The 13,036-nt window shown below is 48.4% G+C and overlaps 2 protein-coding genes across 2 annotated transcripts in view; both read right to left on the reverse strand.

Moving 5' to 3' along the window:
* Positions 1–1,402: 1,402 nt before the first annotated feature.
* Positions 1,403–2,878, reverse strand: LOC120838185. The gene has a single exon (XM_040207974.1). The coding sequence runs from the start codon at positions 2,876–2,878 to the stop codon at positions 1,403–1,405; it is 1,476 nt and encodes a 491-aa protein (XP_040063908.1).
* A 4,068-nt stretch (positions 2,879–6,946) lies between these two features.
* LOC8024954 (leucine-rich repeat-containing G-protein coupled receptor 5) overlaps positions 6,947–13,036 on the reverse strand; it is a 50,781-nt gene continuing 44,691 nt past the window's right edge. The window contains exons 16-17 of the mRNA XM_040500142.1: positions 12,216–12,454; positions 6,947–10,851 (exon numbers count right to left, since the gene is read on the reverse strand). Coding sequence (XP_040356076.1) covers positions 8,701–10,851; positions 12,216–12,454 — 2,390 coding nt within the window. The 3' untranslated portion in view covers positions 6,947–8,700. The remainder of the gene's footprint in view (positions 10,852–12,215; positions 12,455–13,036) is intronic.

Here is a 13,036-nt window from a genome sequence, read left to right on the forward strand (position 1 = left end):
CACCACTCTCCGTCGGGAGGTGGTGGGATCCACATTTAGAGACCGAAACCAAAACAAATTTAGCACTGCAGCATTCTCTAGTGGCAAAAAGCTAGAACATACCTCGTTAAATAGCGTTTGTTTCCGATAAACATGCCTATGCTCTGCACGATTTTGCATCGCTTCTTTAAACTGTCTTCAATAAACATATTTTTGTATATCTAACATTGTTTATACCGTCGGCTTTCTAAAGCCACCATGAGAAAAAGAATCAATGTGTGCCAGTTTTAGCGTATTTACAGTTTTGAACGGCAACCATGGAGCGCTAAAGCAAAAAGATCAGCTGACATCATCGACATCGCCGCAAGCTTGATGAACTGGGATTGATCAGACCTACTGCCAGCCACTAACCTATGTTTGCATAGTTTATTCTGTCCTAATAGACCTTTGTTTACGTTATTGCGCTGACGTTCATGTATATATATTGAGTGGGCAGTCGGTTTCCTTGTGTGTCGCGGTGAATTTCAATTTTTAGTCTTTAATTCTGTTTTCTTAAGTTCCGTGGTGTGGTGAATGTGGTACAAATCCTGATTATAAGCAGAAACAGCGTGGTTGATGTGAGATACGTTCTTCCAGGATCCCATCAAAGCTTCTGCTTGTTGCCCGAGTGACCCTGTGTGAGGATTCTTGGCGATAAGAATCCAGATTATAATCTGAAACAGCATGGTGGATGAGAGATACGTTTATTGCCAGAGCGACCCCAAGACACGTGGATGGCAGTTTGTGAGTTTACTTTCCCACAAACCGCCTGGGGAACTGATCCCTGCAAATAACAGAGCTATCTCAATGAAAGACTGGGCTGAACATGACGTTTAGACCTCAAAATGAGGTGTAAGCGACACTGAATTTGCATGAGGTGAGCAAGTGAAATGTTACGCTCAGGGTCGCATTCCAGAACAATGGTCCACTTCCGGCATGCCGCCAACACTACGTCTTCTTTCTTGAATGAAAACGACCCTTAAAGTGTAATTGTATGCGTATACGTTTAGAAAGCAAAAAGGCAAAATGGCGCCTGACACCTCTGCTGTAGATTGGCAATTTAGCGAGTGCAGTACAACTGCAAACTTTTTTTTTTTTTTAGAGTGAATCTTTGTACTGGTTATCCACGGTGCAGTGGGATACATACAGCTGATTTCAAAGACCCCGAGAAGCCATGAACAAGGCTATTACGTAATGAGAGGTAGAATCACGACAACAACATGACACTGGAGGTTAGGCGTGTATGAAGTCGGGAATCCGATTTTGCAGTATGTGAATGGTCCTTAAAAGGACCGCTCTGTGTTCTGGGTTATGACAGAGTCCAAAGTCCTAGCCACTTTCAGAAGAGAACATATCCTAGGGGGACATTAGTTCACGGTCAATTCTATTCTAATGGCTTAACACCGAAGATCTCTTCACCTTCATCCTCGTCGTCAGCTTCGTCGTCGTCTCCACTCTCCTTCTCCGTGTCGCTTGCATCGAGGGGTATGATGACTGGCTCGAGGTTCGACTCTGGGGCATCACATTCTCGAAACTTCGCCTCCATTTTTTTCACATGCTCTACACATTCATGCCAATGGACAGCTGTTACGTTGTCCACTGCTTCCCTCAAGAGCCGCTCAGCGTCATTGGGCTTGAATGTGATGTTCTTGGAGGCTACCTCCTGCTTGACTCGTGCCCATATCAACTCTATGGGATTTAGTTCGCAGTGGTACGGTGGGATCCTCAACACTGTGTGTTCGGCGTCCGTAGCCATGACGTCAACTTTGTACTTTGTGTAGCGATCCTTCACCGTTGCCAGGATGCTCAGAAGGTATTTTTTCTTCATTGTGGCAGTCCAGTCTAGGTTCTTGGAAGAGAGCCACTGCTGGATCTCGCCCTTCTTTGTTGCAGTTGTGGGAACTGCTTCAGCCTTTCTGCTGTGGTATGGCGCGTTGTCTATAACAATTACGCTGTTAGGCTCGATGTGGTCCAGCAGATGAAGAAACCATGCTTCAAACCTGTTCGAGTCCATTTCATCGTGGTAGTCCCCCTTTTTCTTCCCACGGAACACGTCCAGGCAGCCGGACACGAAGCCAGTGTCACTACCTGCGTGGGTGACAATCACTCTTTCACCTTTTCCAGAAGGAACCTTTAGCCCGGTCGTCAGTCCAGACATGAAGGCTTGCCTTGCTGACTTTATGGTGCTGTCAGTCCACACCTTGTCAACTGTAAGGCCGGCGTTCACCCAAGTCTCGTCCTGGAAGTAGATCTTGCGGTTCTGAGCTCTGTGCTTTCCGATTGCCCTCGAATACCGCCGCCTCCACTCGACGATGTCCTCTCTCCCAATTAGGAAGGAGTTGCGATTCCGTTTCTGTTTCTTGAAACCAATGTCCTTCAGCAGGCGATACAGGGTAGACCCGGAACAGGACGGCAGCACGTCGTCTTCTTGGAGACGAGCGGCGATTTTCTTCAACGTTGGAATCTCCCCTCGACAGAAGAAATTGTGCAGGCAGCTTCTCACGGCCGTCAAAGTGCACGCGTCGTGTTTTGAAATCCTCTTCCTTTTCTCAGCGAATTTCGGGCACTTCTTTGAAGGAGATTTTACAGCTCCGTTGGCACGTTTGAAGCCACGCTTGATCTCGTAGACCGAGCTAACGCTGATCCCCGTTGCGGCGGCAGTCAGGTTGACGACTTCCACCACATTTTTTTCTTGGTACTGCCAAGAAATCCAAGAATAAACGTTCAAAACACACTGCCTTGTCTGGCTCGACAGGACATTTCCACTTGCGTGACGTTTGTAGTACACCCGAGGGGAAACGTCTTCAGGAAAGAGTGCTGACATCATGTGCCGATCAGCCAGAGTTGTTGGAGTCGCCATTTTGGAAGGCGAGCAACAGCGGCTGGCCGGCTGGCTACGAATATCGATCCTCAGATCTTGTGAGGCGTTGAATTACGTGAATACACGCGTACTAAGGAGGTGTATTATTTATCCTACTGAGAATAACAAATTTATTTAAGCTTAAATAACGCTAGCTTCCCAGAGAGCAAACGTTTATCGGAACTACTTCGCAGAACGGAATAATATGTGCGACGGCATGCGACCAATAAGCACGCGACGAGAGGGACACACCCACTTTTTTCTTAAGGTGAAAACGAGTATAGTTCCGACTTGATTCCTTTTTGAATTTTGAAAAACAGTAAACGAACATTTCTTCGAATTAACTGGCGAAGCAGTGGCTGGCTTCCGGAGTCGTTTCACCTAAATCCCTGCTTATTCAACCGATCAACGCGAAACGTGCGAGACCCCTCCAAAAATAAGTAATACACCTGCTATGAATTATCACCGTTTGTATGTTTAATTTTTTTTCGGACCCAAATGCGCATAATACGTGGTGCGCTTCTCAGCCGAACGTTTTTAAATTTGTAAACAATTCTGAGTAAAAAAAAAAAAAAAAAAATAATCAATCGCCTGAAATTGCCGGCTAATGAGTGACAATTTAAGAATTTATGAAAATTTCTGCTTTTCTTTCGAGGAGAAGTGTCGATATGACAAACTTCTTTGCCACGTAATCGATTCGGGAGGAGCTAAGCGTCAGTTGCTGACGAGCATTTGCTCCGCAGCAACTGTCGAGTTACACATAATTAGAAGGGTCGGTATCGGCAAGCTCAATGTAGCTAAAACAATTGTGCGGCGCTTCGCAACACAAATGTGCGCAGCTAAGGCAGCACGTCATTTACACTGGTAAATGTAAAATAGTTTTCATAAGTCCTTCACAGATTCGAAAAAAAAAAAAAGAATCAGAGAAGCTATGAATTGCCTTGACGCACGCCGCGGAAGCTGTAAAAGCTCGAGACTTATTTTTGAACATTTTAAAGTTTTTCTAATATAAAGTGCAACTTCGAGGCGCTGTTATTCACTTGAAAGATCACTCGCAAAAACGTTATACGTTTTTCTGTAATAAATGAACCGTTTTTCATCGGCATAGATGCGAACTAACATAGCCACCTTATAGCGCGTCGCCTTCTCGCATCCTACCAGCTGTGTCACAGGAGGGCGCCCGCGAGGTGGCGCCACCAAATCATCTCGTCGCCAATAGATTGGACAAAATTTGTTACGGTATGGGTGGCGCCACGTGCAAGCTATGAAAGCAACACGAGCTGACAGCGGGCAGGATGGTTAGATAATGGCGGAATGATGTCACGTGACAACGCCCTGTCGGCCTGCTAGTCAGCGCGGTCGGTGGCCAAAGGGGGCAACTTTGGGCAGTACATGCCGCCGCACGATTGGCAGGAGCACTGCATTACAATTCGACAAGAAACTTCGACGTCAGAGTTAAAGCGGCACTCCGGCGATTTATTGAGCTTCCCCAACTAAACATATTTCGGAATCTCTGACCTTTACCCTTTCCGGTATACTATTTAGTATCGCGAAATTCAGAATAGTTATTGGGAAATTTCCGAGTGAAAATGATGCCAAAACCAACATTCAAAAATGCCCGCGCTTTTCAGTGCAGTGACGTCAGGAGAAGGCAGGCTTGCAGAGGCCCTACATAAACTCGTCAAACACAAAGTTCGGGCCGAAGTTGACGGAGCGCACCGACTGGACAACCACGATGATGACTTCGCGTTTTTGTCGCCGACGTCCAATCAGCGCGCTCCACGAACTTTCGGCTCCAACTTTGTGTTTGACGAGTTTAGGGCTCCAGGTCTATAGACGCTTTACACACGTGCCAAATTACAGCCGCCATTGCTGACCTTCTCTTGCCTTACCGAGATGCCGAACAACTGAAACGGCAGTTGACGATGCTCTACGAAGGCCGATGCTTTAGAGAAGGACACAGTTGAATCTAATATGGCAATAACCTGGACTGCTATGGTAATGATGAAGTGAAATAAACGGAATAAGAGGAAACAAAAACTGAAGGTCAGTTATGGCGGCGTCCATGCACAGCTGCTGCAAAGCGTCTATAGGACAGTCTAAAATGGAATATGCCGAGCATTTGTTTCGTGCTGCCGCCCGGGTGCTGGGGCGAGTTTCCAAAGCATTCATTTGGCATCATGAGACTGCTTGTAATCAGTTGGGGACAAAGTCTACAGTCCAAAGAAGGAACCCCTGCCTTCCGCTGACGTCATGCCTTCATTGTTGCTAGTAGAGATCTTTCATTTGGAAAAACACGGTGAGCGTCAAAATTGTAAATATTTGGGTTACTATTTCAGTGATGTTGTCTTTAGTGTTTTGCAAATTTTTAGTAAAATCGGGGACTATGAAGAAAGTGCCGGAGTACCCCTTTAAACATTGGCTTCAATGATTGTGGCCGTGGCACGTCTCAGAGTTGCTAGAATTTCGCATATGATATCGCTATTCGTTGAACCAAACTTCATGGCCCGGTCGGTATGGGTCCTTATGGAGGGCATACGCCGCAAGGCTGTGAAAGGGCTTGCAGCTTGCAGTGTGCTGCGCAGACCCCAACACCGCCCCTTGCATTGAGGTGAAACCGAACTTTGGTCTACCACCACCTGCTCCTTTTACGCTCATATAACATATCACGGGATGTGGCTTTGAAAGCAGTGAACGTGCGCAATGACTAATAAAGCACGCGCGAACTATATTGCACGTAAGTGACATAACCTGTACCTTATTTCGTTGAGACTGCTTTTCTACCTATGTGCGCAGTGAGTGCATTGACGTGTCTGTTTCGTTGATGAAGTCTTCGAGTTACGTCAGGGTCACACATTTTGTCAGAGTACACCCGCAGACGTGGACATACGGACTGAACGGACAAAATGCATAAGCACGCTTTGTAGCGCAGATTATGCCGTCTGGTAACGAGAACTGAAATGCATGTGTGTATGTACAAAGGGATGGTATTGAGGGGACGAAAACGTCATGCCGTGGTAGTTCGTCCACCGTCGCATGACAAGTGAGCGTTGTTGGGCTATTTTGTTCTTCTATCGACACTTAATATTTTTATAGGGCATAATGGCGAGAATATCAGACTTTAGAAATAGTACCGCCATTTTCTAAAGTTAACCATCGGCGGCCCACTTCGTATGCTCAAGGCGGTATACAAAGCCATATTTATCATGCACCATGAATGTATTAATATTGATAATGATTAACATACTACGCTATTTAGGACGAGCGAGTCTTCCAAGAACAAGTGGAATGCTGACCAGGTATTCTATGCTTTCACTCAAAGGCGACGTGAGTCCTCTGATTGTGTTACTGAATACAGACCAATAACCGTCTTTGCTGCTGGTAAAATATAACAAGGTGCAGAAAAATTGAAATTTTTTCATCAAAGTCAAATAAATAAGATTTATTTGATATAAATAAAAATACTTTGATTTAAATCTGTAGCTAGAAAATAGTGGTTCGTTACTACTATATTTATTACCATGGCAGATCGACTAATTAATTCGCCCAATCACTGATAAAAACACGGAAGAAAGAACTAGTCTAAATGTAAAACACAGTTTAAGGATTTTTTTTGGTGCTATATTATCCACCATACTAGAACAAATACAGATAAATTTTAGTTAGAAAGATTTATTTGACTTTTTCGAGTTTTGACGTGATTGCAATAGGGCATTACTTTTCTAGGTTTCGTTTTTTTTTTTTTTATAGTTTTGGTTTTGTAACATTAGGGCGCTATTTGGCGAACCAACGAAGTGAAAGGTATCAGGCTCACCGTTCCGCTTTGCTCAGAAGAGTACCTCTTTTTGCTTGTATTAATGATTCTTTGATTTAGATACAAACCAAATGCACTAAGAGAGCATCAAATAATAGAGAAACGGTAAATAAAATTTGTTTCGACTCAGTTGAGCCGATTCGAATTTCCTCCTACTTTGTGACGACGCAAACTCACTCTTTACCTTTTCGTGCGTCCCACTATACAAGGAGACAAATACAATAAAAACACCAAATGATAAACAGACCTCACAGTCACTGATAGGAAAAAAAAGTTTACTGTATAAGTTACGATCGGGGTATACGTACGCGTAAACATCCAAGCACATCAAAATGGCACAGAATATATGTGGTGTTTTTATCTTACAACGATGTAGAATGGTAATAGTATGCATTATATCACAGTCCATGACACGCTGAAGATTCATTGTCCGACGGAAGTTAAAAAAAAAAAAAAGACACAACAAAAGACGTGTAAGTTCTCTGACCGTTTGTGTAATGCGCAGAGGCTGACCAGAACCGTTTTGGCGGACGGACCTAGTGCTTAAAATCGAGGTTTATAATAGCCGGTAGAGAACATATCTCCCCCGGATATCCAGAAGACATCCGTGGAAGATTGCGATATCCTCTGGAGAATATAACCTGTCAAAGACATCACAAGCAACCTGAGAACGAAGGAACAATACGCATTCACTGTTCACTCACACAAGAGTGATGTGTACTGTACAGTTTTCAGAACTGTGGGACCGCCTGACGCTTTGTCTCGTCAAATATCAGCTTCAATCAATCGTACTTAAAATATCTCCAAAAGGCTACCAGTACGAATTTTACGCTAGCATGAATTTGTCCCTACTACAAATTTAACGAATTAAAGCTTTGAGTAAAGAGCTTGTTCTCAAAGAAAACAATACGACTTGTCTAAACATCTTCGTATATTCCATGTTCCATATAGTCCTATTGTGAAGGTTTTCTTATAAAAGGGACCATTAAATGGAAGCTGGCGGATGATGTGCAGTGGCACTAGTTGCCAAAGCAAGAACATAGTGGCTTCGTTAATGAACGGTTGGAGATTCACAGAAAGAACAGATGTTTTCTGTACGCCATGCGCTCTTGCGGTGATTAGTAATGTTCCATACGACGCAATCGTTCCTGTATTTTTATACAAGGTACCGACGACATTAGCACTTGCGATTCGGAGAGTTCAATCGACTACGGCAGTGAGGTATCTGCTGAGTGTGTCAGTGCCTAGCTACTTTAAAAGGTCAACAGCCAGATTGAGAAGATCAGTTATTGTATGAAATGCGTCCCTGTGCTCCAGGTACACGTTTGACGGCAGTGGCTTAAGTCATACTACTAACGGGAATTCAATTCCTCCCTTTTATACCTCTTGTTCAAAATCGTACAAAATACGATCACGAAATACGCACGCAGTTCTTGGCCTCGACGAGCAGTTTGCTCCCTATGGAATGGTGCGATAGTAATGTGCTTAAAAAAAAAAAGAAAAGAAAGAAACACGCGCCTGAAATACAAAGTAGCTAGGCGACCAGTGTGCTCCTTTTTTTGCGAGCTATGGATCGCCGCAGTTCAACTGAGTCATTCAACCACGGTTTCTCTTTGCGATATGACTATCGTCGTCGAAAAAGATACCTGCAGTCTGGAGATAAATCGCTCAATGCCGAAATTCGTGTAAAACGATACGGCAGCTCCAAAGTCTACTCACTCATCTTTGCCGGTACTCGAAAACGCCAGTACATATTTGAAAAGCGCCTGCATCAGCCACCACTGAACATAAATAGTCTGGGTAGAAGAAATACAACGAATACAGTGACCTAAGAGATTTAGCTGCCGTCTGCAGGAAACATCGAAAACCATCTGAAGCCGCTGGTCCTCTGATCATTACAAAACAACATCAAGGAAGAGCGACCGTGAACACCCTCAAGTTCAGGAAGCAGAAATTAACCCGAGGACGACAAAACAAACGTGTTCACGGATAAAGGCTGAAAACACTTTCAGGACTGTTCTAAGGACGGTACACTGTCCGCGTCGATCAACGGCACTGCCGGTTCATTTGCGCTTTGCTCGTTCTTGAGCAGTCCTTGAGACTCTGCCACTGCGCCGAGTTCGCAGCAGGAGTTCCGTGCCCGAAACTCGAGAAAGACTTCGTCATTGTCTTCAGAGTTTGAGTCCGACCTGTCCGCATCACTGCCATCGTGTGGTATGGGCTCCAACTGGTTCCATTTATTCCACTCGGGAAAGCTGCTCTCCTGTCGGTGTATCCTTGTGTCGCTCTTGGAACATGGCAAGCTCTCGGAGGAGCGCGGCCTCAAGTGACCTTGACTACTCACTTTGAGTCTGCGCTCCTTGGCTTCGGAGCGACCCTTAGGACTCTGACTAGAGAGAGAGCGCAGGAAGAGGGGCAGGTTCCGTAAGGACAACTTCTTCAATGAGTTGTCCGAGACAACCTTGCGGCCTGATTGGTAGCACCCAGCAGCGATCTTGCGGTTGGTGCTGATGTCGTCCACGCTGATGTGCATCTTCTTGGCGTGCGAGCGCTTCTTCTTCCTCGGCTCCTCGGTGACGGGAGTCAACTGAAGAGGTTCGCCCTTTGAAGTGCCTGGCTGAGTGCCGCTGGGGCCGCTTTCGCTCTGCAGGGAGGTGTTGGTGGTGTCGTCCTTGACGGAATTACGATGGTCCGACTGGTCCGTTGAAAGCACCGCGTGCTCTTCCTTGGATAGCTCGCTGCTGTCCTCGTGGCTCGTCTCGGCCAGGCGGTTGTAGAAGCAGTTGAACTTCTCCTCGAACTCCTTGCTCTTGAACGCCACAGGCGGCTCCTTCCGGCAGCAAGCGGGACACAAGTTGTCGTTCCTCCGTCGCGCGTAAGGCGGCGAGCGCGGCGGCGGTCCACTCCTCGCCGAGTCGTCGACGGCCAGCTGCCGACAGAGCTGCGGCTTGTCGCGACTCGAGGCCCTCAGAAGCCGTCCGGACTCCGCGCCAGCCCTCGCGGGGGGCCGCGCGTTCCCGTCGCTACTGACGGACGATCGCGACATGCGCACGGTGGAGGTGGACGAGTCCTGCCTGCTGCAGGACAGACTCGAGTCCTGGGAAGCCTTGCGTCCCACCACGGCCCACGAGCTGCCCCTGCCCAGCAGGCGCAGTGGGATGCTGCCCTGGCGCCAGCTGTCGGAACGCGAGGAGAAGTTCTCGCTGGAGATGCTCGAGGCCCGCTGACCGCCACGCTCCATGGTGCGCTGGATGCGCGCCAGGGCGTAGTTGTAGGCGTCGGCGTCCACCTGCATGCTGTCCGGATCGCGACAGAGGAGGTAGCGCAAGGCGAGCGCCTTCCAACCGCTCGGCGCGCGGGCCGTGCTCTTGGCCAGGCCACACTGGCACGGGGGCCCCGGCGCCTGCTGGTCGGTGAGCCTCTCGCCCGCAGAGTTGGTGCCCAGCAGCGTGTGCCGGTTCGAGAAGTTGGAGCTGTGGCGGCAGCGGCCGATGCCCCGGGTCACGCGGGACTCCTCGATGCGTTTGCAGATGAGGACGCAGTCTCGCTTGAACTGCTTGGTGAAGATGGCGTAGAGGAACGGATTGGCGCAGCTGTTGAGTGGCAGTACGAAGATGGTGAAGACCTTGGCCTCTTCCAGCGACACCAGCTGGAGTCCGGCCACGGCCGTGAGCGAGAAGAAGGCGATCGGTGCCCAGCACAGGAAGTCAGTGAACACCAGGAGCGCCATGCGCTTGGCGATGCGCGAGTCGTTCGAGTTCCAAGCGTGTGAACCGCGGATGGCGCAATACATCTTCAAGTAGCAGCCCATGAGGATGAGGAAGGCGACACCGTTCACAAGGATCAGGGACACGACGTAGGCGAGGGACGCCAGCGAGTCTTCCGTTTCGAAGGGAAGGCACACGGCGAACTTGCGGTAGTCGCTCACGCCAACCAGCGGCAACACAGCCATGACGAGCGCGAAGAGCCAGCCGCAGCTCATGATGTAGCCGGCGTGCTTGAGGGACAGCCGCTTGTTGAGGTGCATGGCGTGGGTGATGGCGTAGTTGCGCTCCATTGTGATCACCGACAGCGTGTACACAGACAGTTCGGAGCTGAGGACGCCGAGAAAACCCGCAGTCTGGCAGCCTGCGGACATCTGCCAGCCGATGCCATAGACCTGCATTACGAAAAGAACGAGATATGCAAGACAAATTGTGCGATCCAGACTTCAAGAGGGCAAACACGATTTTAACCGCATTACTAGATAGGAAGGGGGAAAAATACCATCGTCTCCACTTCCCAAGGGAATATATATCTGCTGCACAGTACCTCGAACGTGCTGGAGGTACGATTTTGTTTACTTGCATACGTAGGGAAAATAATTGTGGTTGTGGGGATATTTATACAGCGCGTTAGTTGGTCAGCCATTTAAAGTTGCGACGGTCACTCGCTGTAGATGAGCAATTTAGCCAGTGCAGTACAACCGCTAGCCTGGGGTCTTTAACGTGCACCACGCAGTAGTGATACACGACCGCACGCCGGTACGATGCTCATCCAGATCGCAATGGGCAGGGGTGGGGATTGAGCCCAGGATCCCTGGGTTCGGCAGCGCGACCTTTCGCTCCACGTGTTCCGATCTGGTGTGCACTAGCCCACTCGGGCACCAAGCCCCACTCGGCCACCAAGCCCCCCCCCCCCCCCCCCCCCCGCCCCCCCATACGTAGGGACCTGCGCTGTTAGTAATTACTAATTTGTTTATACTCATCCCCCTTCCCTCTCTCTCCTCCTCCCCCCTCTCCCCCCCGTCCGCCGGGGGGGAGGGGGGGGGGGGGGGGGAAATAGGCGGATGCCGTCCTCCGAACGGCATCCGCCTATTTTATCCGAGGTTGTCTCCACATTTATTTGCGATCCTCTTTCTCCTTTAAATTTCATAATTAAGAGCAGCGCAAGGCTTGCGCAAAACCAGAAGCAGCTCTATGCATGTGTGCAGGTACGTTTGCGGCAATATTAGATAGTACAGAGTAGTACTACAGCCGATATAGATAAAGTGCCACGTGAGGTGCCTTTAGCACGCTAAGCTATGAAACCTGTCTTGCTACATTGCGATAATAAGAATTGGGCAATCCATTTCAACATATCTTTTTTTTTTTAACAACTTAACGTACACGCGGCTTCCCTCGTGGCTTTTGTGCCGCCCTGGCCAGAACGCCGCTGGGCACCCTGTGCATGTCGTCTACACAGCCTCGTAAACTGTGGTATCTATTCCTACAAGGTCGATACAATGCATCTTAAAGATTACTCTTAAAGGCCTGTTCCCCCATACATCGAAGCACTAGATCAACACGCTGATTTGAACGTAACTTCGTACTGACCAACACTGTATCAGCGCTGTATCTCTAATATAGTGCGAAGTCAGCACTGCATCAGCAAGGTCAGTTCACTTTCCAGCGGTGACTAAGAGCGTTGTAGTAGTGCTGTGGCGTTTGTGTGACCTCAACGATTCTGGCAGAGGAAACAGCTGCTGAACGTGGTCGAACGTACCCGAAATTCACCGAGTGTCGACGCGTCCACGACGGCCAGGAAGCCCAAGTAGACGCCCATGAAGAAGTCGGCAAGCGCCAGGTTGCAGACCAGGAAGCGAGGGACGTCCATCTTGGACCGGCCGAGGGACAGGACGACCACCACCAGGCCGTTGCCCAGCATGGCCAGGAGGAACACAACCCACACGCCGCACCGGAGGGTCCACCAGCCGAACAGGTCCTCACAAGGCATGAACGGCGCTGCGAAAGACACACTTGGCATGTATCGGACCAAGTAACAGACAGTATCTTTGAAGGGGCTCTGACATTCCCAAATTTATTTATTTATATATGGGCGGAAATGAGTGAGTGCCTAAACATACAGAAACGAAAGATGGACAGCGCTTGGGATACGAGCTCAGTTGGTATAGAGCGCTCCACTGGAAATAGAGAGGTCTCTGGTTCGATACCAGGAGCAGACGGATTTTTTCGGTCGCGCACCAGTCACCTAGCTGTGTTGGAGATTTGTGTTTGTCCTTTGTGCCCCTTGTTCCCCTTCTTCAGGGGTTATTTACGTCGTCTAAAAGAAGTTGTTAGTTCTGTTATGTTTGTAAGTACGCGGTTTTCTTTTCAGAATTTGTCAAATGATTCACACAAATGTTTAACGAAACATTTAAATGTATTGATTTTTCTTGTTCCGCTTTACCGCACCCTGTATAAACTAACTGGCAACAGGCGGCTCTGACGTGACATCACGCCTCCGCGGTGGCCCTGTTGTCACCACGGCGCATGCGCAGAAGCTCCATCTCACGCGAATCCGGGTTCAGCGCTCGCGCAGTGCCC

This window comes from Ixodes scapularis, unplaced genomic scaffold (assembly GCF_016920785.2).
Source record: "Ixodes scapularis isolate PalLabHiFi unplaced genomic scaffold, ASM1692078v2 PGA_scaffold7__128_contigs__length_106722199, whole genome shotgun sequence".
NCBI classification, from domain to species: Eukaryota; Metazoa; Arthropoda; class Arachnida; order Ixodida; family Ixodidae; genus Ixodes; species Ixodes scapularis.

Coding starts and splice junctions, on each gene's coding strand:
- LOC120838185 (XM_040207974.1), bottom strand. CDS start 2,878: ATGGCGACTCCAACAACTCTGGCTGATCGGCACATGATGTCAGCACTC.